The sequence below is a fragment of the Phaethon aethereus genome (genome assembly GCF_964289735.1).
Source record: "Phaethon aethereus genome assembly, chromosome: 20".
NCBI classification, from domain to species: Eukaryota; Metazoa; Chordata; class Aves; order Phaethontiformes; family Phaethontidae; genus Phaethon; species Phaethon aethereus.
In genome coordinates this window covers 3,804,461-3,829,424 of record NC_138596.1, presented here as the reverse complement: position 1 = coordinate 3,829,424, position 24,964 = coordinate 3,804,461, and the positions used below count along the sequence as shown (strand labels likewise).

Genomic DNA, 24,964 nt, shown 5'->3' with positions numbered 1-24,964 from the left:
TGGAATACCATATATAGTTCTAAAGCCTGTTGGGGATCCAGATGTGTAACATGCCGATACTGCACGGACAACCTAGCAGTTCTCGCAGATAAATCTGGGCATGTAAAGTGCTTTCTTAACATTTCAGTCCTATCTTAGAAACTCCCCCGTATTTCCTGGCATATCAAGAGAGGTTTGGCATGGTAACTGTGGAGGAGGGGTAAGCAGAAGATGGTGATAATATGGGCTTCAGCTTTTGGTGTCGGGAGAACATTCACCCAGTGATCTGTATCTTGTTTGGGTGGAAATATGGTGTTAATTATCTTCATGACAGATGGATCTGGCAATTCATTTCAGCTGCTTTAGATCATACATTCCTCTGGCTGGTAGACCTTCAGAAAATAGAGAAATAGATCTTCAAGATGAAGGAAGGAATGCCATAATAAGGACAGATGTTGCCATGAAATTTTAGTATTGGATTCAGCAGGGACTTAGGTTTACATATCATCATTGTGATATTCATATTTTTCCAGTCCTCCATTCAGCTGGGCCTGTGTCATGAAAACGCAGTCTTCGTATCGAGTTCGGGGGCTAAAAGTGACACCAGTAATTTGCTGTAATGAATCACAGCTCATTATGAATAGCCACCACTGATTCTCCAGCCTCTCTGCTTGTTCATAGTTGTAGGAACCTTCAGACTAAGAACTGTTTTTCATCTCCTTCAACTAATCATCTGGGGTTTCTGACAAGTCACTTATCATACGCCCTTCTGATTGGACACCAGTAACAAATGGCAAATGCATAAATAATGCAAATTTTGAAACAAGTGTTTTGGATAAAATACGACACTGAAGTACATGAAACGCTAAGGACCCACGACCAATGCCACAACAGCTCCCCAACTACCTGCAATCTTGATCGTGGTAATTTCTCACTCATTCTGCAACCACTCCAGGAAGCCCAAGTGAGATCTGCACTCCACCGTCTTAGGTGCGGAGTTAAAACACAGTAAATGACATGGAGTTTACAAGCTTAGCACTGAATGGAACTCCTGATTCTATCAAAATATTTAAAAACGTTGTACTTAACTGTACACAGATGATGACCAGCCCCCTCCAACTATTATCGAACAACAGAAAAGGTTTAGCCATAGAACATAGGTGTAAAATAGATGAAACTGAGAAGAAAAACATGTTCCTTGCATGAGAAAACGCTAGTTTCTCTCTCAGTCTTTCTCTTTCCTTTCTTTTTCAAGTATGAATGCAGTATCTCTGGGTGTCACTTAGGTACTAAAGCTCTAGTCGGTGTAGGAATGGTTCAGATGAATATATCACAGGACAGCATACTCATTTCTCAGTGATGCTCTGCAAAACCAAAACCCATACCAAGGCTTTGTGCTGGGATTCTTTCAAGGTTATTTCAGTCAATGCTTTTGTCTTGAAAAAAGACTACAGGTTAACACCACAAAGACAGCCCGATCCATCACTGTCCACCATATTCTGAGGTCTCCTACAAAGGCTGTCACAGAAAAGTTGGGAAAATTGCCCATTCTTAGAAACTTTTCCAGTTATTCTGACAACTTTCCAAAACTAACCTCGGCGTCTCTCGGCTTGGCCTGCCGGAGGGGAGAGCGTGGATCTCGCCAGCACACCCAGCTGCTCACCACTCGCAAATTTGGCTACTGAGAGCACAATGGGGAACACAGGCTGCTCACCCCAGACTGCCCCGGTGGGACTGACACCTGACCGTACCTGTGGCATCCTCAGGAGAGCATCTCGTTGTGGGCACTTACTTCTCACTGAGTTCTGAAAAAATCAGTGGTTGCTACAAACAAATGCATAAGCAACGATTACTTTCCAACTGCAACGATGTGAGCGCAACAGCTACAGTAAGGGCAAAGTGAGGGCAAAGCAATTACCACGTTCACCATTCCGACTATCTTGCACATTATTTCTAGAGAACAGCAAGAGTGAAATTCTCTATGTATGAGCACAACCCAAATTTTGGATTAAATTGTGAGCTGAGACTTTGAGACTTGCAGATGAGGCTTCTTCCTTATCACTCACTGCGGTGTGAAGACTCAGCAGTTCTGTGCTGCACCTGGCCTGACCTCTTTTTTTTCCCCACTGATTTATTTAGCTTTCTGCTCTCTTCCACGGCTCTGACTCTCATTTTGTATCACAGACACCAGCAATTCTGGCTGATCCATACTCAGTAGAACTAAGTGTATCTTGCAAAGGTCCAAGGATACAGCCCTGACCCTTAGGAATTATTGTTAGCCGCAGTTTGAGCCAAGAGTTGACATTAAGATTCAGCTTGAGAACAGAAGGTCTGGCATTATTTTGCATTTCTTAATAAATGGTTTCCACCGTTCTAGTTATTTACTCTCCTTCTGTGGAGCACCCAGTGCTGACTAGGCAAGGGCTATCCATTAAAGGCTGTCTCTCCTCTCAGCTTAAAGAGAAGTTCCCACTCTTTGACGGGAAGAAGGTAGAAGAAATTAATTTTTTTTTCAGCATCACCACACCTGGGGAAAGGATCTTGCTCACAGATAACAGTGCAAGCAAATATTTTCTTTGGGAGAAAAAGAGAAAGTGAAGATCAAGGTCAGAGGAGGCAAGAGTAAAGGTATGTGACTGCCTTCAAAATAACCTTCCATAGAACATGTGGGGGTGGCATTTTATTTCATATGGAAAACATGCAAAAGCATAAAGAGGGGTAACTGGCTTGGGGCTTACAGAAAGATAAAGGGGCTGCAAAATCTGGTTGCACAGATACGCCGAATTCCAGCTGTACAGAACGAGACAAACAAGCAGATGCGAACAGGTTGAAGGAGACTGCCTTCACCTCTACACAGGAGCACAGCCCAGCATCTCTCTGCCTCCTGAAGCGTCTTCCCTTCCTTCCTGCTTACAGAGTATAAGGACTGGGGCTGCTCTTTGCACAGGGTGCTAATGGAAAATTCATCTTGCTTTTGTCTCTACCACATAACCACAACCCCACGCAGAGTTTCAAGGCGTTTGCTGTGCCTCAAGGCATGGCCCAGCAGCAGCCTGGACATACAGCATCAGGCTACGAATCTGCATGACCCCCCGTCACCAGAGGATCCGGATCAGGGCTGCGCACATATGCGTATAGGGTAAAGAAATCGTCTCACTTTTCAGAATTTCAAACACATGCAGAACTCTTGAATCAAAACCAACTACAAGTGCTTAAGAATCTGCATCTTCAACGCCTCACCCAGTGACTAAAGACTTCACTTTCCAAGTGTCTCATCAAAGCTCACTGGCAGGATTTTCCCTGTAGTCCCTGGAAAGACACAGGCAACCTGAAGCCAGCTAGACTAGAGGCTTGGTTGGGAGGCTGGTTGTGCCAGCCTCCAGGAGCATCCACTCCTGTCTACGGATCGCAGCTAGCGCCCAGAAAGACTAACTTAAACTTTATGTCTGATTTTTAGCTGTCTATGTAACTAGGCGAGAGTTACAGACAGGTATAGCAATGTTATGCCATGCAACATTATTCAACGATCCCCAGGAAGACGGTCATTAATCCCTGGCTACTGATTTAATTATTAGAGCACCCTTCCACCTCAGCTAGCTGTAAGCTAGAAGTGACCCACAAAATCATAATAAAAGACGAGGGAATAGAACTCAGAATAAAAGTTATGTTTTGGGCTTTTTTTTTTTTTCTTTCATATTTTGTTATGAACTCGAAACTGGACCTGTGTCTGTGGGAACTTGTGCTAAGGTATGCAAATATTTCAAAGCAAACCAGTCCCATTTTCCAGTGAGAGTGGGCCAGGTTTCAGGCAAAGATGCTTTCACAGCAAAACCATGGGAAAATTCACCATTTTCCATGTTTCCAATATGCCAATATTAATCTCATGTTAAGTGCCAGCAATTGTTGGAATAAGCCTACAACCCAAAAAAGCACTTACGTACATGCTTAACTTCAGCACATGAGTAACCTCAGTGATGTCCTGGGTTTTTGTTTTTATATTCACTATCGTTAGTTACCTTGAATTTTTAAATCCGTAGGGACAATTTGCATCTTCTGAGCTGTATAATTGGGCCATGAAAGGGATGGTAGCTCATGATTACTGAATTGTTAATTAATCATTTTTATTATATTTAAATATGCTTTAGAAGACCATAATGATGTATGCTTCCTTGATATTAGCTGTACTAATTAGATCATCTTTTCTAATTTAGAGTGCAGTTTTCTTAGCAGGTTTCCTTTTATCTGGTGTTCATTTTTCAGAAGAGCTTCATGTTGTTCCCACAGATGAGTGAATCATTTCCAGGGAATCACGTTTTGCAAAAGATGTTTTTCTTGCTGCTGTAGAATGCCTACGGGAAGATCATGGATCTCCTTGAAATCTTTAAATATTTTGAAGTTGGACTTTCCTCAACAGTCATGCGTTCCTTGACTAGATGAGCATAACTGCATCTGGGATGAAACTCAGTCCCTGCAACAAGCTAGCACATTTAGCATGTTTACTTATGTTGGAACAATCCAGCTCCAACACAATTTGTTTTAGTGACACATGAAAGCAAAAAATGAGAGTGGCTGAAATACATTTATATACCTGAACACACAAGTGTATTTTTTTGCATTCTTTTTTTTTAGCAGTTAATTGGTGCTCCAGAACTGAAAGCCATTCTATCTCCTCCATCAAAATATTACTTTCAAAAGATTTCTTAGGAAATTATGACATGTTACTCCAGGAGAGGTTATCTTAAACAGTTAACTTATCATAGCTCAGGTAGTTTGCAATATCCCTTCTGGTTAAGGAAAGCCTGAATTTCATGTCTCTGCACAACTAGCAAGGAAATTTCTCAAAAACTACTCACGAAATACCAGGCTACTTCACCCGAGTGTGATGCTCCTGGTTCCAGAGAGGAACTAGGAGAATATCCTCTCTTGGCGATACTTGGTACGTCTATCTAGTTCAAAATCCTAACAATCAGTTGCGATGCTGGACGTTAACGGGATGAGAAGAACAGGTTATTGTTTTGCTCTGAACCAGTCTATTCAGCTCTCTGGAAAGCAGTACTTACGTGTCAACAAATCTCCTGCTGAGGTTTGAGATGACAACTGGAGATCCAGACTGGAAGGGAGGGTCCCGAACCACTTTGTACTGGATGGGTTTGCAGTCCGTGCACAGCGTGCTGTGGGGGACGGAGCTCAGCATGGCAGCATCGATTTCCAGGTGCTCATCTAGAGTGTAGATCTGGATCCCATACACCTCCTCGCCCACTTGTCCCGCATCCAGCTTTATGGTCAATGGGATGTCGCAGAAGACATTCTGCGGCCCAAGAGAAATGTTCTTCCCGCTGATGGTGAGCAACTTGATATCATTCACCGCTCCACTGGAGTCCCAGTCTGGGGAAACAAATGTCACCCAGACTGTGAGGGACTCGGGAGTCAGGGGATAACGAAACTCCAGCTGCAGATAGCAGCCCTGAGGCTCAGGACAGGCTGGGGGCACTGTGTGTTGGTTGACTGCCGAGTTGGGACTCCATGTTCTGACACTGGATTTACAAGGCTGCTCAACATCAGGGTGCCCTGGAAAGAAAGAAAGGAAGAAAAGGCAGGGCAGAAAAGAAGTTAGAAAACATGGGTTATCATTAGCATCGGTCTTGAAAGAAAAACTGGTGGCAGGAGAGCATATCTGTTCAGGAAACTAATTGTTTACTTGAGCAGAACAGGCATGGCCAGCATGGAGAGCAGGAATATAACATCAACGTCTCCTGGCTGGGTGAGAGGCACAAACCCAGCTTAAGTGCCCAGCTGGTCTGAACACCACACAACACACACCTCGCCAGTGTGTCTTGTCCTGCATTTCTTATTTCTAGTGCCTTCCCCTGTGCCAAACAATGATATTTTCTACCCCTTCCACTTGGTACTTTACCCAATAAACAGTCACTTTGCCTTCAGCTCACCTCTGTGCTCCTACTTCTTCCTTGCTTGTCACTCTAAAATACAATCTTATTCTCTTGTCTTTAAAAAAGGCAAAGAAAAGAGCTTTTGTACCAGAAGCTGTTGCACTGGGCTGTTGAGGGGCAATTCCTATGCCATTTACAGGCTAATAATCTAGCACATTGTGTAAAACCCCATTTTTTGGAGGCGCATGGAGCACAGGTCTGAGCTGGCTCTTTGCACTCGTCGTGATGAAACAACAGGCACTTTAACTTTTACACTTCTCACCGTTGGCTGTGTTCAACTACATGGGAGGTATTACTAAAAACTAATGAAAGCCACAATGCTTGCTGGGTTCCCAAATACTATGGTAACATTACAATTTGGCACAGAGTCATGGACTGCAAGATCCAGAGAGGTCAGATGGGTGGAACAGTTGGTAACAGAATCCAGTGAGAGCTATAAATTCCCTCTTCCTTCCCAAATAATCACACGAAAAGGGAGCAAGCAGGACAGGGAGAAGGCGAAGTACAAGAAAGAAGAAAGGGAAAAGTAAAGATAAAGAAAGGTAACAAGGGGAGAGAAATGGAGAAGGCAAAGAAAAAAAAGAGAGCACAGCTGTTTGCAACCGAGGAAGAAAGCAAGATAAAGCACTGGGCAAACATGAACAAACAGGACATCGCTACTAATTTAAAGAGAAAAGGGCAATGTGTGAAGGTTATTCTTACTGTCTGTGATCCAAAGATGTGTTAGAAATGTGCCTTTTTTGTCAAGGATAAACAGCACGGGGAATTCTCCTGTCCATACCAAATGAACCCAGATGCAGAATAGATTTCCTGGTATCTCGGGCAGTCCTCCCCATGATCCAAGGCAATTGTCCTGCAGATGCACAACTTCTAACGCTTCTCCCTCACCGGCACATACCCCATAGCCCTCCTCTTCTCCTCACATGCAGCGGGAATGCCACTAACCTCCGCATCTGGAGAGACCACAGCAGCGATATATTTTGAAGAAAGCCAGAGTTCCATTTAACACGCTCAAGTTTTTTCCCCCTGGCAAGCTTGCACGTACTGTGTATAATCATTCTGAGTAACGAATACCCCATTCAACTCACGTTATCTCACAACGTTCGCTGCCGCCCGCATGTGCCTGGCTGGGCCCTCTGATGACTTTCTTGCAGACTCACAGCAAGCTCCTGACTGCAGCCCTAAGAAGGTGTTTTTTAACCCCAGTATCTCCAAGTGCTTTGAAAAGATCTGTGAATCTTATCGCTGCCATCTCGCAGACAGGAAAACGGAGTTGATTAATGGCTCACAGCCTAGTATGTTTTCAAAAGTCGTCTCCACTTGGGTTCCTGCAAATTCACCTCTGCCAATTCAAGGCCTCTGTAAGACTTAAATAGGGAATAAACCTTCACGTTCTGGTAGGTCGTGGTGTGGTCCCTGGGGTTATATGAACTGAACTCAGCCTCCAGGGAGTCTAATGCAGATCGTTACCCCAAAATGGGAGCTTGATTGTAGTCATGCATAGACTAAAAACCTCAATAAAGTTTAGATAAAGAGTCCTTTCTTAAATATCATCAGACACCTAGAACTGGGTAAGAAACATTCCTTTAATTGTGGAAGAGGATGGAAACCTTATTCCATGTAACTCTAGATTTCTAGAGATGGGTAAATACTATGAAAATTACAAATATTTATATATAAAAAGAGATGGTGCAGTAATTATTCTGCCCTTGTGCACTCAGGTTTGGAAAATCATCTGGTTTATGAGATCATCAGCAAGATCGGTCATAGAACAGCATCTCATAAAACAACATGTCTTGCCTAAACACAAACAAAATGTGAACGTGAGTTTTGTGAGGAGAAGTCAAATCCAATCTCCTGGTTAGACAGCAGGAATGCTAGGCTGGGAGGGAGGCTTCCACCAAAACGTCAGCCACAGCCTGGTGTCAACACAAGCTTTCATCATGCAGTTAAGCAAAGTGGCTGGGAGCAGACACCCATGCCCCTCCATTGCCCCAGCCACGTGGACAGAGACTTGACACACTTGTACGGGGAGACCAGCTGGGATAAAGCAGCCTCCTGGGGCGCAGCCGCTGTCACCAGTGCAACTCACCTGCCACATTTCTTACTTGGTCAAGACAAAGGGACCATCCAGTGAGACTCTGACGTCCAACTGAGACAACTCCACTTGCAAATACAGAATGAATCGCCCTTGAGTGAAATAGTAGCCACTGGGAAATGCAGGGCACTAGAACAGCCTAATGCAGCAAAAATTTCTATTGTATTCTCACATTTCTCTTAGTCAATAGTGAGCCAGGCAGCAGGAACTGACTGATATATACATATATTGCACAGTAAGCAAAGGTACTTATTTGGGTTTGAGCCAAAATTACCTTTCCTATACAAAAACCCCCTTTGACTAAGTTGTGGAGGTGCTGCAAGGCTTGTTTATGTAGCTGGTGTTGCTGGTGAGAATCCAGATAGGCTAGAGCTTTCTTGCTCTACGGCGAGGGTGAAGACTAAATCAGAACTGCCTGATGTCCAGTGCCATCCCACAACTGCTGCCGAGGAGCAAAAAGACGCTCGTGCAAGGGCACAACTGAGAAAGAATCACTAAGTATCTCAGCCCGGGGGTTGTACCCTGCCACGCTGGGGCACAACAGGGCACTGGGAAGGGGACAGTCCCCACAGCAGAGTTTTGCAACGGGCACAGCTCGCATGTAGCCCAGACCACAGCTGGTGTCAGCTGCCTGGGGGAAATGTGCAGCGTTACAATGCTATGAGACCTCAGGAAAATGAAATCAGACCAAGCAGGTTCGGAGCTGCTTCAGAGACACGTGAGAAATGCGGTTTTCTGGTAAGAAGCTGGATGAGTACTACAAAACGTGTGTTGCCTCAAATTTTAAAATGAGTTCATTTTGTCCACGCTTATGTCCCTTTTGTATATGAATACAAACAAGACAAGCAGTGGAGATTTACACACATGAACGCTTGCAAAAAGAGAATTTAAAGCTTACGTGCTTGAATACTCACAGGTAGACAATTAAAGAAACCAGACAATGATCTGACTGTGCTATTTGGAACTCGGACCACGTGTAAGTAGGCAGAGATCCTGAGTGTCAGGGAGTGTGGTCGTGATGACAGAAAATTACAGAGCAACAAATACCATACACTTGGTATATTTTCTACCCTGAAGTGGAGACAACTTATTAACATAGTAAGAGGATAGGATTCCCAAATTTTCTTTCCAGAGCAATGGCACAACAGCAATTGAATCAGGCAGATAAGGATCAGACTGCACCCTTCATAGTTAAGAACATGCAGGCACACACTGTAAGAAGAGGAAATTAAATGCAAAATGCAGCTGAGTAATAAATCTTAGAGTAACTTAGTTTCTCTAGGAATGATGCCGCTGGCAAGACGTGTGAGATCTAGAAGTTTTCAAATCAGAGCTCGTTGGAGAAATTTTGACGGTACTGCATAACTCAATGGAATATGCAGTTCTTTCAAAATCAAGACACTTTGCAAAATTTGGTTTATTTGGCCAAAATTTTATTCTGGAGAAAATGGCAAGAAAGTTCTAACAACATTGGAACAATGTGTTTTGATATTTTTGGAAGAAATCATTTCATTTTTGCACTTTGAAACACTTTTCATTTTGTTATTAAAAGTTGCTTGTGCCCTAGATTATATACTAAAAGGGGATATTTTCAAATGTCCGAATTTAACCAAAGTTCATGAAAGAGGAATTATGTGAGCTAAATGAAACATTTTGGCCAGCCTCAAACACTTTTTGTTTTTAATTTTCCTTCATGGAGAATTTCAAAAGTTTCAGGTTTTGTTCCAAACGAAACCAGGTTTCAAAGTCTTGTAATCCTTGGCTAAATGGAAATTCAACCTTCCACCCTGCACTACTACTGCAAGCGATCCAAACTTTGCTAATCCTGTTTACTTGATAATCCAAGTCACACTCGTAGCCAGAGCGCTGCTTCCCAGGACGGAGCTCTTGAACAACATCCACCCAAGGGGCAGGTGTGCTCTGTGCTGTGCCCGGCAGCCGTGGCCCTTGGATGTCCAAACTGGGGGGCTGAGTTGGAGCGAACCGCAACCTCTGTTGGGCCCCCAACCTGGGGGAAGGGTGCAGAGGACACTTGCCCACACATCCTGTCCCATCACGCAGTGGGGACGCAGCTTGCTGCCTGCTGACGTTAGGACTAGGGAGGGCTCCAGGGTGCCAGCACTGCATATATCGCCATATTAGCTTACAAATAATCTTCCTTGCAGAATAACTCCCACGTACTCTAGCTGCGGGACAGAGAAGCCCTTAACGTAAGGAGGTATTTGTATAATGAGTTTGTAAAATCCAGGGATTGGCCTTTGACTTCAGTGAGTCCACCTGCACGTTTACAGTGAAGTCTGGGCCCAGAGTGTGCGGCTCCCAAAGGAATAGCTTGTGATGCACTGACTGAAATAATATTCTGCTCTTTTCAAACCGTAATTTGTGATTACTGACCTCTGCCTGGCATATCTTAAATACGCTCTACCACATCCACCTACTTAGGTAAAGAAAGGTACATATGGAGGAGAGTTAATGATGGAGATCTAATGGCATTGTACAACCCACTCTGCAGACCACTCTCCCTCCAACACGCTCCAAGAGAAGCGGTAAGAATGACTTGCAAAACACCCTGAACTAGACGGGGCTCGACGTAGTCACCTGCGTTCACGCTGCAAAGTACTTGCCCAAAGGGCAACCTCCTTTCAGGCTGTCTGCGGGTGCATCCCGTTACTATTCAATGGAAGCGAAGGCAGCAGAAATCAGGCCCGGATAAATAACATGCAATTCTTCACTTTCGGAGTTGGAGTAGAAGGAGTAAACAGCTCCCCTGAAGAATTAATCTGGCAGATGTGAATGGTCAGCATTTCTTGGCACTCCGCTGCGTTCTGAAATTCAGGTTCAGCTCCCGGAATTCATTTAATTCATGAGCAGGGTCAGGACACAGGGGCCAAGACGCAGGTATTTCAGCCAGTAGCATTATTTCAGGGCACAGTTTATTCATCTGTCCTCTAGCTTTGTTCATGCTACACACAGGTATAAGCACTCTCTCTCTCCCAGATTTTCCCACTTTCTTTGTGGCTCTCCTTTTGCTCTGGCCATACTTTTCCCCCACCGTGTCTTTGTCCCCAGCCCTGTGACTCACCTTCTGCTTCCCGCGGGCTCCAGTGCCCCGAGGGATCGCAGGGCATCGGGGAAGAGGCGCTGAAGGCGTATTGCACCAGGACTCTTCCTTCCGCACACAGATCACATGCTGATCCCACTTCTCTAGGAGGCCAGGAAAACAGGAAAACACACCAACTTAGTAACAGCTGAATGAGCTGCTTATTCAACTATGTTAAAAGCAGTAAGACTTAGAATTCAGTTCCACTTAACCCTCTTTTCTCACAGCACTGACAAAGGTGTTTTCTGATGCTGACCTTCTGTAGGTTTGTGCGAACGGCCTGCATAGACCACATCTGTGAGTCCACCACCCAACACAAAACTACAGCAACTTGCGAAATCACGCTCAGCTATATCTTTTTTCTTTTTTTTGCCCCCGGCACTACAACTGGATCAAACCCCACAAAAGAAAATACGTGTTGTTTAGTGGTTAGAGGAGGGAAACCGGCCTCAGGAGATTTCAGATCTATTTCTGCTCCCCTCATGGATTTATTGCTTGAACTACTGGTATCTTTAAGATTGTGAAGGCCTTGGGCTTACTGGTGAATAGAGGAGAGGGAAAAGTCCCAGGCTCTGAGAATATCAGACAGAGCTGCTCTGTGAAGCATGGCTTCGCTAAGTATGCAAGGACCTGCTTTTGGAGCTGTATCATAGCCCAGGGCTCTACAAGCCTGGAAAAGGGGTGGGTTATAAACGCTGCCCGCTCAAAATGAAAGGAAAAAATTAATGATCTTAATGATTAAATGCACCTAGGAAAAAACAGAAACGTTAGGCAAAAAATTTGTGCGTAAGAGTGCATTCTCTAAGCTACCCAAGTATGGATTGAGTCGTCAATTATTACAATCAGCTATGCAAATTTTAACCATCTCCCGTTGTGCAATTTATTTCAGCATTGCTTTGCAAAGGGCACCATGCTCCTCAGACAGAAGTTACTTTGGATCCTCAGCGAGGACACCGGGACTGTACGTTTACTCTCCCAGCCCTCCCAGGCTTGTACGATCTCGTTTCCCTTTGGTGTTAGGGACAACACACGCTCAGCTGCTCCACAGCTTAGCATCTCCTATTTGTTGACAGGCATCTATTTGAAAGTCAACTTTCTGTTGGCTTACTTAGGCGGAAGCAGGGATTGTCAACAGGGGGAACTTGGAATTAAATCAGTGGTAAAACTCGTATCCATTTCAATATGGCCCACAGCCACCCCTACAATGAGGTGGTGATTGAACTTGCAGACAGTGCAGAAAGGGATGCACCTGCTGAAAACGTCGAAAAAGAAAATGTGGCAATGGGGTAGAATAGAGAAGAGGGAGGCAAAGGTGCCCTCCTCTTCCTTGCACAATCTGTAATGCTGGTAATGAACAAACGCGGGCATGTTGCAAATAACTTCTCTCTGTCTCACTTCACCTACCCGCACTATTGGTATGACACTGCCTCCCTCCTTCATTTGTCAGCTGTCTGTTTAGCTGTGGTTTAAGTATCTAACTCAGCCTGCCTAAATAATACATGCAACAAAAATCAAGAATCCAGAATAAAAGATACTGAGAAATCAAAATGTAGAACTATTATTGTGCAGTTGTTTTTCAGACACATCCACCAATAATCAGGATAGAAGTCCCTGCAATAATAATCTTTCAGTTTCTCTACAAAGAGAATCCTGCATTAGCGCTTGGTCCTGGATGAGGACAGGGCTTTGAAAGCCAAGTTTCCACAATTAGGACTGCTTTTTACTCAAATTAGCAGCTATACAATTTCATCACCGGCTGCCATGGTGGAAAAAACTGTAGGCTTATGGACAAACATTTCCTTTTACCAGCAAGGACTTGGAGGTAAGAGAAATCACAAGGAGCATCATGTGGGAAAGGCTATGAGCAAACTTTCTCTTTTTACTTTTCCAATTTGGGAGCCAAACTCAACCCTGATGTAACTCCACTGGCTGAAAGGAGTTACACAGGGGATGACTCCTGGGTTAAAGTTTTTGGTCTGCAGACTCTTGCACACAAATCCTACGAACAGCCGTGAATGTCAAAACTAATTATGGAACTGCATTTACAGGCTTAGGAAAATCTAAGCCAGATCCTTACATCTTACGCAGCCACTGACATCAAGACAAAATGAGCATAAATTAGGTCAAAACACTATTGTAATTAGGGACAATAGCATATCTGACACCTTATACACTAGTGCACATGACTCCCCAAAGTGCAGGGTAATGGAAAATCTAGACTTCTCTGTTTTCTAATAAGCCAAGTACTGGGGAAATTCCAGCTTATGAAGTTCAGAGCGCAGGAGGAATTCATTCCTACAGCATGATATTTCAGAAGTGGATTCAAAATCTAAAGATTACTAGTGAAAAACAGACAATTCTCTTCAGGGCCAGCACCAGTTCAGTAGGCAACCCAAAACCAGTAAAAATCTGTCATTCCTTTCCATAAAGTGTGCCTGTTCTCAGCCTAAATTGTATCTCCTTACTTGAAATTCAGAATTGGTGCTCCCCCCTCCAAGGCACTGAAACTTTCCAGTAAGCTTTAAGCAAGCGACTATCAAGCCCAGCCATCTAGATCTGGGACACCATACTGACCAAAATATTTGCTTGCTAAGAATGAGATAGCATCAGGTTCATGGAAATTAATGCAGTCACCTCAATGAAAACTTGGAAGAGCAGATGCATTCAAAGTTTTCTGTCCAAGCAGAATTTGCTGCAGAGCCCTATTACAACAACTGTTTACATCCTGCCTATGCATATCAAACAGGAGGCGCATGAATGGATGCTTAGCGACAGCAGATGAACGCATCTAATAGATGCAGTCAGGAAATGAATAGAGTTTTCTGTTTCTCACTTGTTTTCACTTGTTTTGTTGGCTCTATTATTATTTTATTATTACATATTATTATATCCGCATGCGACATTTTTCATGCTTTTTTTAATGGGAGGATGGAGAATGGCAAGTATTCCAATCCTGTGTGTAGTAGCTACAAGAAAAAATGCTGGCTCTTGATGTATTTGATTATTCGAGATGTTTAGAAGCTCAACCAGCTGCTGGAGTTTAGGGTCAAACACATATTGGCAAATTTTTGTGCAGGATTTATGTGCAGGTAAATGACTCTCTAAAGTAATATAGCAGACATCAGTTGAACACGTAAACAGGTAAGGAGGGACTGTCAAGAACAAGATTTTACTTCTGTACACAGCTCATGTAGCTACCCTTGCCAAGGTGTGAGGACACACGACAGCCGACCCCAAATATTCAAGAACTATGAGTTGGCATTACTCTCCGTCCCCAAATCCACATAATTAACCATGTAATCCCAGAACTGAGGCTCTAAAAGACAAGCACTTAATACTGTGGCACCTGTGACAAAGTTGCATCTAAGCAGGGAAAAGGCACATGGTCATTACTTCCATGCTTCATCTCCCTTCAGCCTGTCAGGACCTCACCCACAGATACAGCCAGCCCGGCGTTACATTTTTAAACACAAGGCTAATTCTCCCTTCCCGACTTTCATTCAGCTGAGGTCACTGCCTATGCACAGCTCTAGAGAATAAAAGGGACATAAAAGGAACCCGAGTTACACTGAGCGCGCCTACAGTAGCATCGCGATTCCTATCAGGAGCAGGCTTTTGAAGTAAAACGCTTCATCTTCCTCCCTTACAGCACTCGGAGCAGTCCTGGGGCGTGGAAGCTGGACCCAGTTTTGCCTGAAACCAGAGTGGAGATGTGCTCCAGGACCACACCTGATGTGCTCCAACTGCTGACGCCACGGGGCCAGGCTAGAGCTAGGCTGAAACCACCCTCCAAAAGCCCTACAGCGTTGACGTCAGGTCTTCACTAACAACTGCTCTGCGCTAGAGATCTACTTATATTGGGCCACAGTACTTGCTAATGGAGCCAGAGCCATTCATCCCTTTAAGGCCCTTTTACACTGTCCAAACAGCACGGAGGGGCCTCTGTGCATTAGACACCAGGCCCAAGGCACTCGGCAGTTGAGTATCAGTCTTCTGTTTTTTACATGAATAGTCCCATTGAAGTGAATGACTTGATTCATTCAAGTGAGGCAAGTAAAATTTGGGCCATGGTGTGCACTTTGTGTAAAAATATCTGCAAAGATTTACAGTATTCCCACACACAGATAAGATTATACTTGGCCAATTCTACCTCCTACTTGTCTTGCACAGTGACCCAATTTTACAGATGGATACAGGCATGTATCTCTAACCGCGCGGCGCTGAATGCATTGGTACTGGAAGTTCAGCACGTGAGCTTTTCCAGTATTAGTCACTATACTACTACTACCATCCTTGTTTTGATTAATATATCAGAAATTTGGGCATGTTTTAAACAGACATATATATATATATATATTTCAGTGACGTTTTGAAATGGTGACAAGCAACATTTCTCTATCTGTTAGGATTGGGAATCTCATTTTAACCAGGAATTGGACTCAAAGTATTTGAGGCTGTCTCTTTAAATCTCTTCGGTAATACTGAGCACACAGATTTGAAAACCCAAAGGACTTTTTTTTTCTAGAAAATCACTATTTATTTAACATATGATAACTCTGTTATGAAATTTTAGACTTAGCAGGCTATCCCACTGTATGTTATTTAAGAAGCAACTAACTAGGGGTTATTAAGAACATATTGATTGAGTTATAAGAAATATGTCATAAAGACATATTTGGTTACGTAACAATTAACTCTGCATCATTGTCTTTTAAGAGGCAGATGGTATTTATTTAACACACAATAAGCATTTTCTGCAATCTAAATTAAATTGGAAAAACTTAATTTACCTAAAAATGATTATGGGCTAAAAAATTCTAATTTTCAGAACTTCACATAAGTCCTTTTCACACGTAGGGAATAAAAGGATTCAGCTGCAAAATTGCAATTAAAGCAAACATTGTTCAGAGCACAAGACCTCTCTTTATCAACTATGATTTTATGATTTGATTGCCCTCCTTGTATTAATCTGCAATAAAGGTGGAAAATCTCATCTGAGCAGAAAATAACAGCTATCTGCCTACTCAGATAAAGTGCAAGCTGGCCACTGAAATGGCCATGGTGTCCTAGCAGTGCTGGAAGGAGTTTCACCCCTGATGGAGGCAGGGGCTTTCAAGGTGCTCCAACTGAACAAAGCAGCAGTGCTGAGACAGCTAATACGCTTGTAAATTGGGCCTCCTGCGAGACGTACTGCTACGGTCCTGAAGGACACTCGAAGCTTGTTCTCTATAAAATAACAAAGGCAAAAAGTGGAGAAGAAACGCGAACAGGGAAGGCGAGTTAATGGTGATGCGAAGTGGTCAATCATTTAGGAAGTTCTCTGCTCGGACTCCCATAGCTCCTGCAGCCCATCCAAGTGCTGCGTAAGAGTATTTAGAGGAACTACCAAGTCGCTTGGGTCATCCTGGAGTAAGAGTTGCTCCGGCTATGAACTGCAGTGTGGTGCAACTCTTGTCCAGAGCCCTGCATTCATTTAATTTTCACTGGTACCGCGTAGCTGCGTGCCTAGTAGTTCCTCTGACCTACATGCTCTGCTCAGGGTGCAGCAGGATGCTGGTTGCACGATACTCAGAGTTTTAGGTCTTTGACTCTGCCTTGCTCAGCTCCCGTCTCAGACCTGCAGCTCAGGGGAGGAGGCAGCATTTGTCCCTCTCCCCGGCCCTGCCACCTCCTTGCCCTGTGAGACTCCACTGCCCGTGAGCTCTGTGATGCTGCGGGAATAGAAACAAGGTTCACCTTATCCTTGCAAAAGAAACATGTCAGAGGAGGAGGGGGACATGCAGGCAGAGCTGAAGCCCACAGGTATTTGTGAGGAGCAGTAACAGCAGGAATCACAGGGCCAGAATCATCGATTGAAAATTCCTCCCATAACATATGGAAAAAGACTTGCCCTTTACATGGCAAATCAATGGCCCTCAACAGAGTGCTACAGGCTGAGGAAGGAAGAGCAGAAAACAGATCAATAACCTCCTCAATATGAACCAATTTAGGAAAAAGCCTCAACCCAGACTGAGAGCAGCACATGATAAAGCTGTGCTCCTGGAGCGGGGCCCCGGATTGTTCCCTTATTTCTCCCCTTTCCATTCAATTCAGTGCAAGAGTGCAGAGCAGCGCGTGATCACCTTTCAAAGAAGTGCCCATCAATGGGTGGAAACCACTCCAGGGTGACAGAGGTGGAGGTCCGAGCCACAATCTGGGGGGCAATTGCAACAGGAGCCGGTTTCTTTGCGGGCTGCCAGCTCTGATAGACGAGGTCCAAGTAGCAGTGCATCCTGGCCACTTGGTTGGGCGTGAAGGAGTCGGTGCAGTCATCGTCTGAAATTAAAACAGAAGCCACATCAACCACGCAGCATATAAAGTGGGAGCAAAAGAGAGAATTACGACCCGGTGAATAGCAGCTTCTTGCAAAGGCTGGGATGGATTCTCGCAGTGCTCGTAAGTTAACGGCCTGTGAACAAATTAGCGCAGTCATCACTTGTGGAGGCAGGTGAAAGGAAACAAAAGTTAAAAAGGAAAAAAAAAAATCTAAAAAAAAAAAATCAATAAACGTTCTCTCCCTCTGCTCCAGGAAGCACCTACAGTTCATGCGTAGATGAGACAGAGATACGCAGACGTGAGAAAACAGAAAGCCTCAGTGCAGCAGCTTCTGATCAGAATTGGGGCTACCAGTGGACCTCTGGACGTAAAAGAATTTCACGTCTAAAATAATATGTCTGAGAGAAGATAAAAGGGCAGAGGACAGCTAGTGTTAGGACACAGCATTGACTTACATTCATGCAAACTGTGTACAATAGACTTCAACAGATTTCTTAGATTAAGAGAACACAGAATTTAAAAAAAAAAGCCAACACAGTATTTTTAAAGTTCTTAAATTTTCTAATGAACAAATAAGAAATATTCTGAAAGATCAATTTAAAAGAAAATCCTTACAAACACTGATTAAAAATGTAAATTTTTTGTGCAGTAGAATAACTTTATTTCTATTAAAAAGCTCCCCTGTTACCATTATGATTCTAACCGCTTTCAGAACTTCTCATAAACAATTTTGATATTTCAAATTTCTTTTTCATTCAAAATGGAGAAATAATTTTGCTGGGTAATTTCCCATAAATATCCATTTCTCATTTCATCTCTTTTCCCCAAACATGATTTGGCAACAAGAACACATCTAGTGCCCTTTGAACACCATACAACTTAAACAACTACAATGCCCCGGAGAAGTACAAAATTACTATTTCTCTATTGAGAAAGATCACAGAAGGAATAAAGATGTCGTGCAAAGTCATCCAGAAAAGCTATGCTAAAGAACTTACTGCTAGCACTTTAACCATTTTTCTGGTACTCTTCCCATCAGATGAAAAGCTCTTGAAAACACAGAGTGTTTCTTCACATGTGCCTGCAAAGTTCCCAGCCCAGTAAAGCTCAGTCCCAGATGGGAGCTCTGCATGCTGCCGCGATACAAACAACAATGACAGTTTTGCACAGGTCAAGTACTACACGTTTCTGGGAAGACGCAGGTCACCAAAGGCTGCTCAGAGAGCTGCTTGCGTGCATGTGAGTTCGCAGTTCAATATTGTAACAGCTCTGATAGAGCTCAGTAGATGCTCTGATGTCTCCAAGTCTGTGCCCTCTTGGAACTCAAAAGGAACAAACAAACAAACAAAAATTAATTTGTTCTAAAGAGAAGTGTGAATTTGCTGGCTAATTTAAAACCTTACCACATCTTCCCAGAGATGCAAGCAAAAGGAGACAGCTTTGGTTGGGATCCCGCTCAAACTACAGCCCTACCACAGCAAGGACACGCCAGTTCTCATGTTCTCCCGTGTCTCTCCTAATTCCACTGAGCAGTGAGCCTCTCCTCATCAAACGTGCACAGCAGACAGACGGACACCACCAGCTTGAAAGTATCTACAAATCCCTGTGGGTATGCAAAAAGCCACTTTAATATGACATCTCTGGATTTCCTCAATAATTATCGAAGGTCTATCCCTGAGCATGCTGTAAAAGCCATAAATTTTCATCACGGAAGCCCAGAAGGAAACAAAGGCCCTTAATAGCCATCATAAAGGAACAATAAAATATCTATAGGACAAAGCAGGGAGACAACGGCACGGGAGAAAGATGACCTGCATTCTCAATCTGTTTAAACATCAGCACAGGCTGTGTCCTGGGGGTAAGGGAGGAGAGGCGAGGGAGAAAGGTATTTCACTTGGGCACTCGATTTCAAGAAAGGTTCAAGATCCTCAGATGAAGCAATAATTAGAGAAATTCAAGAGACTTTGCTGGGATAATTATTCCACAGAATACAGAGGCAGAGTTCCTGCTGATTTCATGGAGAGTGGTCTAAAACACTAACTTATCTTTTCATTTGGGAACACCATGGCTATTTGGACTCGTAAAAATAATTTACAAGTCCAATTTCTCACACTTCTCGATCTTCTGGACATTGTAGCTTGTTATTTCAGGGACAGAAAAGTTACCCTTTAAGTCAGTGCTTTGCTACAGAGCTGGTGATAACTGGACAGATGGATGTTAGACACAGACAGACAAACACAATATGATCAAGCTGTACACAAGCAGCAAAACAGAAAGGAAAGAAAGGCAATGTTTAGAGCTGCATGACCTCAACCTAGATGTTTCAAAGGTATTTCTACAGCAATTTGATATCCTGATATATTTTTATTCTGCTGGCAACAACAGAAAAGCAAACAGATTCATGCATGAGCTCTAGAGATGCCTATCATGTCACTTCACTTAATTTTTCAAGGAAAAAAAAAGGTTTCTGCTCAGAACACCAGCACATATTTAGTTCCCTATAGCAGATAGGTATCTCTGTGGTCTGCCCCTCTGTCTCATCTCTCAAGAGAATTGGCAAGGCAAGTTCCCTCTGGAAGAAGAGACCTCAGCGTTTTGAAACACGCACGCTCCACCACTTCTCACATACACACAAGCAGATTTGGCGGAGGGATAGCGTCACCCGAAGTGGCACTGACTTATTTGAGTGGTGTTACCAAGAGGCTGTATCAGGCAATAAGTCTTTCTGCCCTACCGCACGCACAAAAGTGCACAACATGTTGAGGAGCTGACTCAGTGGTGTATGCTTGTCCCTGAAAACACCGTCTAAACAAATAGAAAAATAAAGAGAAAACGAAGCATCACTTTTAGCTAGTGTCATGAAGGGCATAAAAGCATTTCTGTTATAAATCATTTCAATCTGTGCCCCAGATGACATTAAACACTTTGCTTCTCTACAGTTTTATTACAGAATAAGCACTCCTATGACCTTCTGGGCAATCTGTGTTTCTGCCTGGAGTATAAAGGTGCCCTTCAGTGGCTTTAAGTATATTGGTCACCTTTAAAATGTTGTTGATGCTGTCAGCTCAATGTCACAGACCTTCATCACAGCTAGACCCTGTGACCCCAAATAAGGGGAAATACGAGCCAAGGTATCCCCTCTTCTTTCTGGGAAATAACAGAGGATCCTTCAACTCCCCTTGAACTTACAGGGGTGCAGCAAGGACCCCACGCCACCCTCATCCAATGGGCAAGGGTCACAGGAGCTCATGCCCTCTTTGCATTACGCTCTGTTTGTAGGAGTGCCACGAACTGGCATCCCCGGCCAACACAGCTGTGCCTACAGAAGCCCACAGAGTTGTAACCACAAAATCGAGTTTTGGCTTAAGCAGCTTATTCCTCTAGGAGGGGCGGTTTTACCGCACTGATACGGAACCTTTGTAGTTGCACTCCCAGCACAAACCAGCACACCACACCGGTAGTCTTTGACCAGAAGAGCAATCCTGACCCAGGTACTATCCCAGTATTCACACTCTGATGATAAAACTCAGTCGTGAATCATTGTAGCTGAACGACAGTGGCTCCAAATCAAACACCAACCAAACGTGGTATTTGGACAGACACCTGGAGGCATGAGCAGTGTTTCATTAGATGTCTACCTATCACAGGTTCATTACACAGCCTCGGTGGTATCTATATTAACCTGATATTCAATATGTCCTTCAGGGAGGATAAACAATCTCTGAATTTGGTTTCTTCAAAGATGACCTCATAGATCAGGCAGCTAGGTCCCAGGGAAATAGGGTGTCAAATTTGCTGTAGAGCCTTTAGAAGCCATTTCCTTAATACTTACCTCATTTCTTCCCTCCCCCAAACCTTCTTGCCTGGTCATCACATGAAACTACGTAAAGTTGGAGAAAACCAGGGAAAAAGAACAGGAAGAAATTCCTGAGGCCATCAAATTTGATCTCTCATCAAGTCTGGTCCTAGACCAATGGACATACACATCAGCATAAAGCCCCACATGAAATGTACTGTAGAAATCAGAGGTAATATTGCTACTCTTTGTTCCCACCCAACCACAAACACCACCAGCAAATCGAGGAAACCCAAGTACCTGCGTAGCTCATGAAGTTACTGAACGGAGTGTTTAGAAAACTGTGAAAACCACACGTGTCATTGCCAGGTCCAGGATCCCCACACAGCTTGTGCTTAGGAGCAGGGTTGGTGTCACTGCAGAGGTCCCCAGTCTCAAAGGAGGGCTCAGTTTCCATGCACGGGTCGCTGCAGGAGAGGATCTCTGAGATTCCCCGGAAGACGTGATAGAGCCCCAGGCTGTGCCCGATTTCATGGATCATTGTGTGTGTGTGGCCAGGGATTCCATAGAAGGAAGGATTCAGCACAATGCCACCTGCAAGGGGAAAAGAGAAGAGCTTCATTTGCCTTGTCTTCCTCAGGACAGAAAGAGAAAGGGAAAGGAAGACAATCCTAAGGGCAGATCCACCGGCAGTTCATCAGATTCTCTATAGCACTGACTGCTTTTTGCACAATTAGGCACGTTGCCTGCTCAGAGAAACTGCACAGCAAGGTTTAATCTCATCCTTAATCTGGGGCTGTAAGGATGAGGAATCATGGGACAAAGTCCAATGTCCCAAACCAAAAACCACAGTGACAATCGGTCTGTCCACTGAATATGGTCAGTTTGGTTGGTTTGTTAACTCAAAGAAAAATTCTACATGCAATTACCTCATACTATGCAATTTCAAATAATTTAGTGTGCTTAAATAGAATCATTCTGCTCAGATAAGTGTAAGCAATGCATTTGATACCAAGAGTCAAACAAAACATAGCTGAAGCACTCCCTGTATATTATTGCACAGAGGAAAGATATAATAGAAGCCTATTAACCTCTAAAACACCCTAAAAATTGCAGTAGGTTGCACCAATACTTGCAAACATAATAGATGGACAAAGAAAACAGAATACACCCAAGGCTGGAACAGTTTTTCTGGGGTGTGCTCTGGTCGTGTGGACAGCTTTGAACTGCCAGAAACACACTCTGTTCATGAACTCTCACAAGCCCAGCTTGATCTGAACTGCACAGTCCACTAATGAATATGTATAAGTCTAATGTGTCAAAAAGTATGAAATCCTGGAATGGGATAATTCTAAAAGAACTGCATAGTTGATAAATGTGCACAAAGAAAACCAACGGTGATTTTTTTGTTGTATGAATTATGGGATGTGTAGATAAGCAAACAGTAAATTAATGGGGCTTTACAGTATATTGAATTAATCATAAGAATTTTATTTTTAGCTCAGCTAGATGTACCTTTGGACTTATGATATGCTTCATATTTTCTTTATTTAGCTTGTTGATCTCAACTTTTCCAAGCCTTTTATTTAAAACTGTTTGTGTATATTGCCTACCAGGAGAACAGGAGACTGCTTTGTAAAAGTTGTAGTGGGGAAATAAATCTTGGATATGGTACACTAATAACTTAGTGACAATGAGGAGAGAAAAGGTTTTGGCAGGAGGAACTTTATCAAACTGTAGCACAGGGAAGATGAGATCACTGGGTTCTGACATACCATAGACTCTTCCTTCTCATCTGCCTGGAAACTTGGTGGCAATGACCATGCAATTAGAGGAAAATAAGACTGAGAAGATCTTAAGAAGTCATCTAAATTCCACTCTCAAACAACACAGGACCAAGTAGGTCTATACCATTCCTCATACATATTGGCCTAATGTCTCCTTATAACCTCTGATGACATGATTGCCCCAGCAATCAGTTTCAGCACTCAGTATCCTTACAGCTTCAAGGATTTAACTCACATCTAATCTGAATTGATTTTTTGGCAATTTAAGTTCATGACTTCAAGTCCTGCCTCACATGGATATGGAACAGAAGATTCTCCTCTCCTTTCATCAGCTTTTATGAGATTGTCATCATCCCAACTTCAAGCTCTTTTCCTTCAGTCTGAAAAGCTGTAATCCATTCAACCTTTCCTTGTAGCTCAATCCTTTTTCTAGACCTCCCTGACTGTTGTTCTCCTTTGGTTTTCCCAGTTGTCTCACATTTTCCTTCAAGTACAGTGTCCACACATAATACAGTGTTCCATGAAACACTTATCAGTGTTGAAGAGAGAGGAAGGACCACTTCGGATGTCTTCCAAGGACACATGCATACATAGCAATAGCAAAAAGACTTTCCCTTTGCGCATGAGCGTGTCTGACTACACACACACAGTGGAGAGGAGTCACACGGGCATGTGCAAATACATACACAGTATTTAAAAAAAATGAACTGGAAATGTAAATACAGGCACAAAGAGTGAATAAAATCAATCACATTGCAACATCACGCCTATTATGCCACATGCAGCACCTGCACATCCTTTTCACAGCACAGAACTGGTCCTTACACTATCTCTGAACAACCTCCATTAATTGTATCCAGACCTACCAGCACACAGCCACTGCAATCCCCATGTTCCTTGTATCCCTCTCTCCCCCTTTTTACAATACAGGCTTTGATGCATCCAGAGCTTGGGCTCTACCCAGGTGGAGCTATTTACACCCTGGTATGTTGTTTTGTGGGGGTGTCTTTCCCAAAGATAATTCCAGAGTTTGTTTTCCAATGGCAGGAGCATTGGTGAAAATTCCCAGCAGGACGTGCCTTCAAAATAAAGGCTGGGTAAATGGTTCTGGCATTGGACAGCCCTGAGGCAGCTGGAGGGGCAGATTTTATTTTTGCCTTTGTTGAAAATTTATATTTTTCACAGCTGTCAAGAATCTAAATCAATTGCAGTTTTACAGAAAAGATAAACTCCCTCACCCAGACAATCTCTATCCCAGCCTTTAGATCTGCACCACAGGACATATTTCATATTTTTTATTAAGTACATATTGGATTTATAGAAGAGAGTGAAAAAGATTAAAGATGAATTCTTACAGACCAAGCACAGGTCAGGGAGGGCTATTATGACAGGAAATTATGACCATTATTTATTTATTTTTACTTTTTTTTCCACTGCAAGTCAACTTTAAACTGTTGGCTAATGTCTTTTTTTTCCTCATGAGATCTTTTTTTGGTCAATGAATTCTGTCAATACACTGTAGGAGCTGAATTTAAATTGTTTTGCTCAGGCATGATGTTGACAATTAGCTTAACGAAGTGACAGAAGAACTCATCAGGGCTTTGGGCAAGCCCCAGCCCTCTTGCAGAAGGTTCTTCTTGGCGCTCTGGAGCTCTCCCCTTGTTCTCTGCTCTCTCCCATGGCAACACCAAGGGAAGCTGTGAAAATACTCATTTAAGGAAGGATCGGCTATATTACAGCCTTATTTCACACCAGCAGTGGCATTAGGGCTAATGTTTCCCACCAGCAACCCATACTGTTGCACAATCAGAAGCAAACAGAGTTCCTGTGGGGCTAGGAATAGGGGGTTGTGGTATTACAAAGCGATAGAAATCACAGCAGCATGGGTGCAGGTCGAGGCTGGGGTTAATATCTATCTTTGTTTTTGCCAGAAGATCTTGC

The 24,964-nt window shown here is 43.4% G+C and overlaps 1 protein-coding gene across 1 annotated transcript in view; it reads right to left on the bottom strand.

The window, feature by feature from the left end:
- PAPPA (pappalysin 1) overlaps positions 1 to 24,964 on the bottom strand; it is a gene marked incomplete at its 3' end in the record, with an annotated part of 179,051 nt that overhangs the window by 98,095 nt on the left and 55,992 nt on the right. Inside the window, exons 4-7 of the mRNA XM_082009036.1 lie at positions 21,537 to 21,830; positions 17,248 to 17,440; positions 11,108 to 11,229; positions 5,040 to 5,547 (exon numbers count right to left, since the gene is read on the bottom strand). Coding sequence (XP_081865162.1) covers positions 5,040 to 5,547; positions 11,108 to 11,229; positions 17,248 to 17,440; positions 21,537 to 21,830 — 1,117 coding nt within the window. The remainder of the gene's footprint in view (positions 1 to 5,039; positions 5,548 to 11,107; positions 11,230 to 17,247; positions 17,441 to 21,536; positions 21,831 to 24,964) is intronic.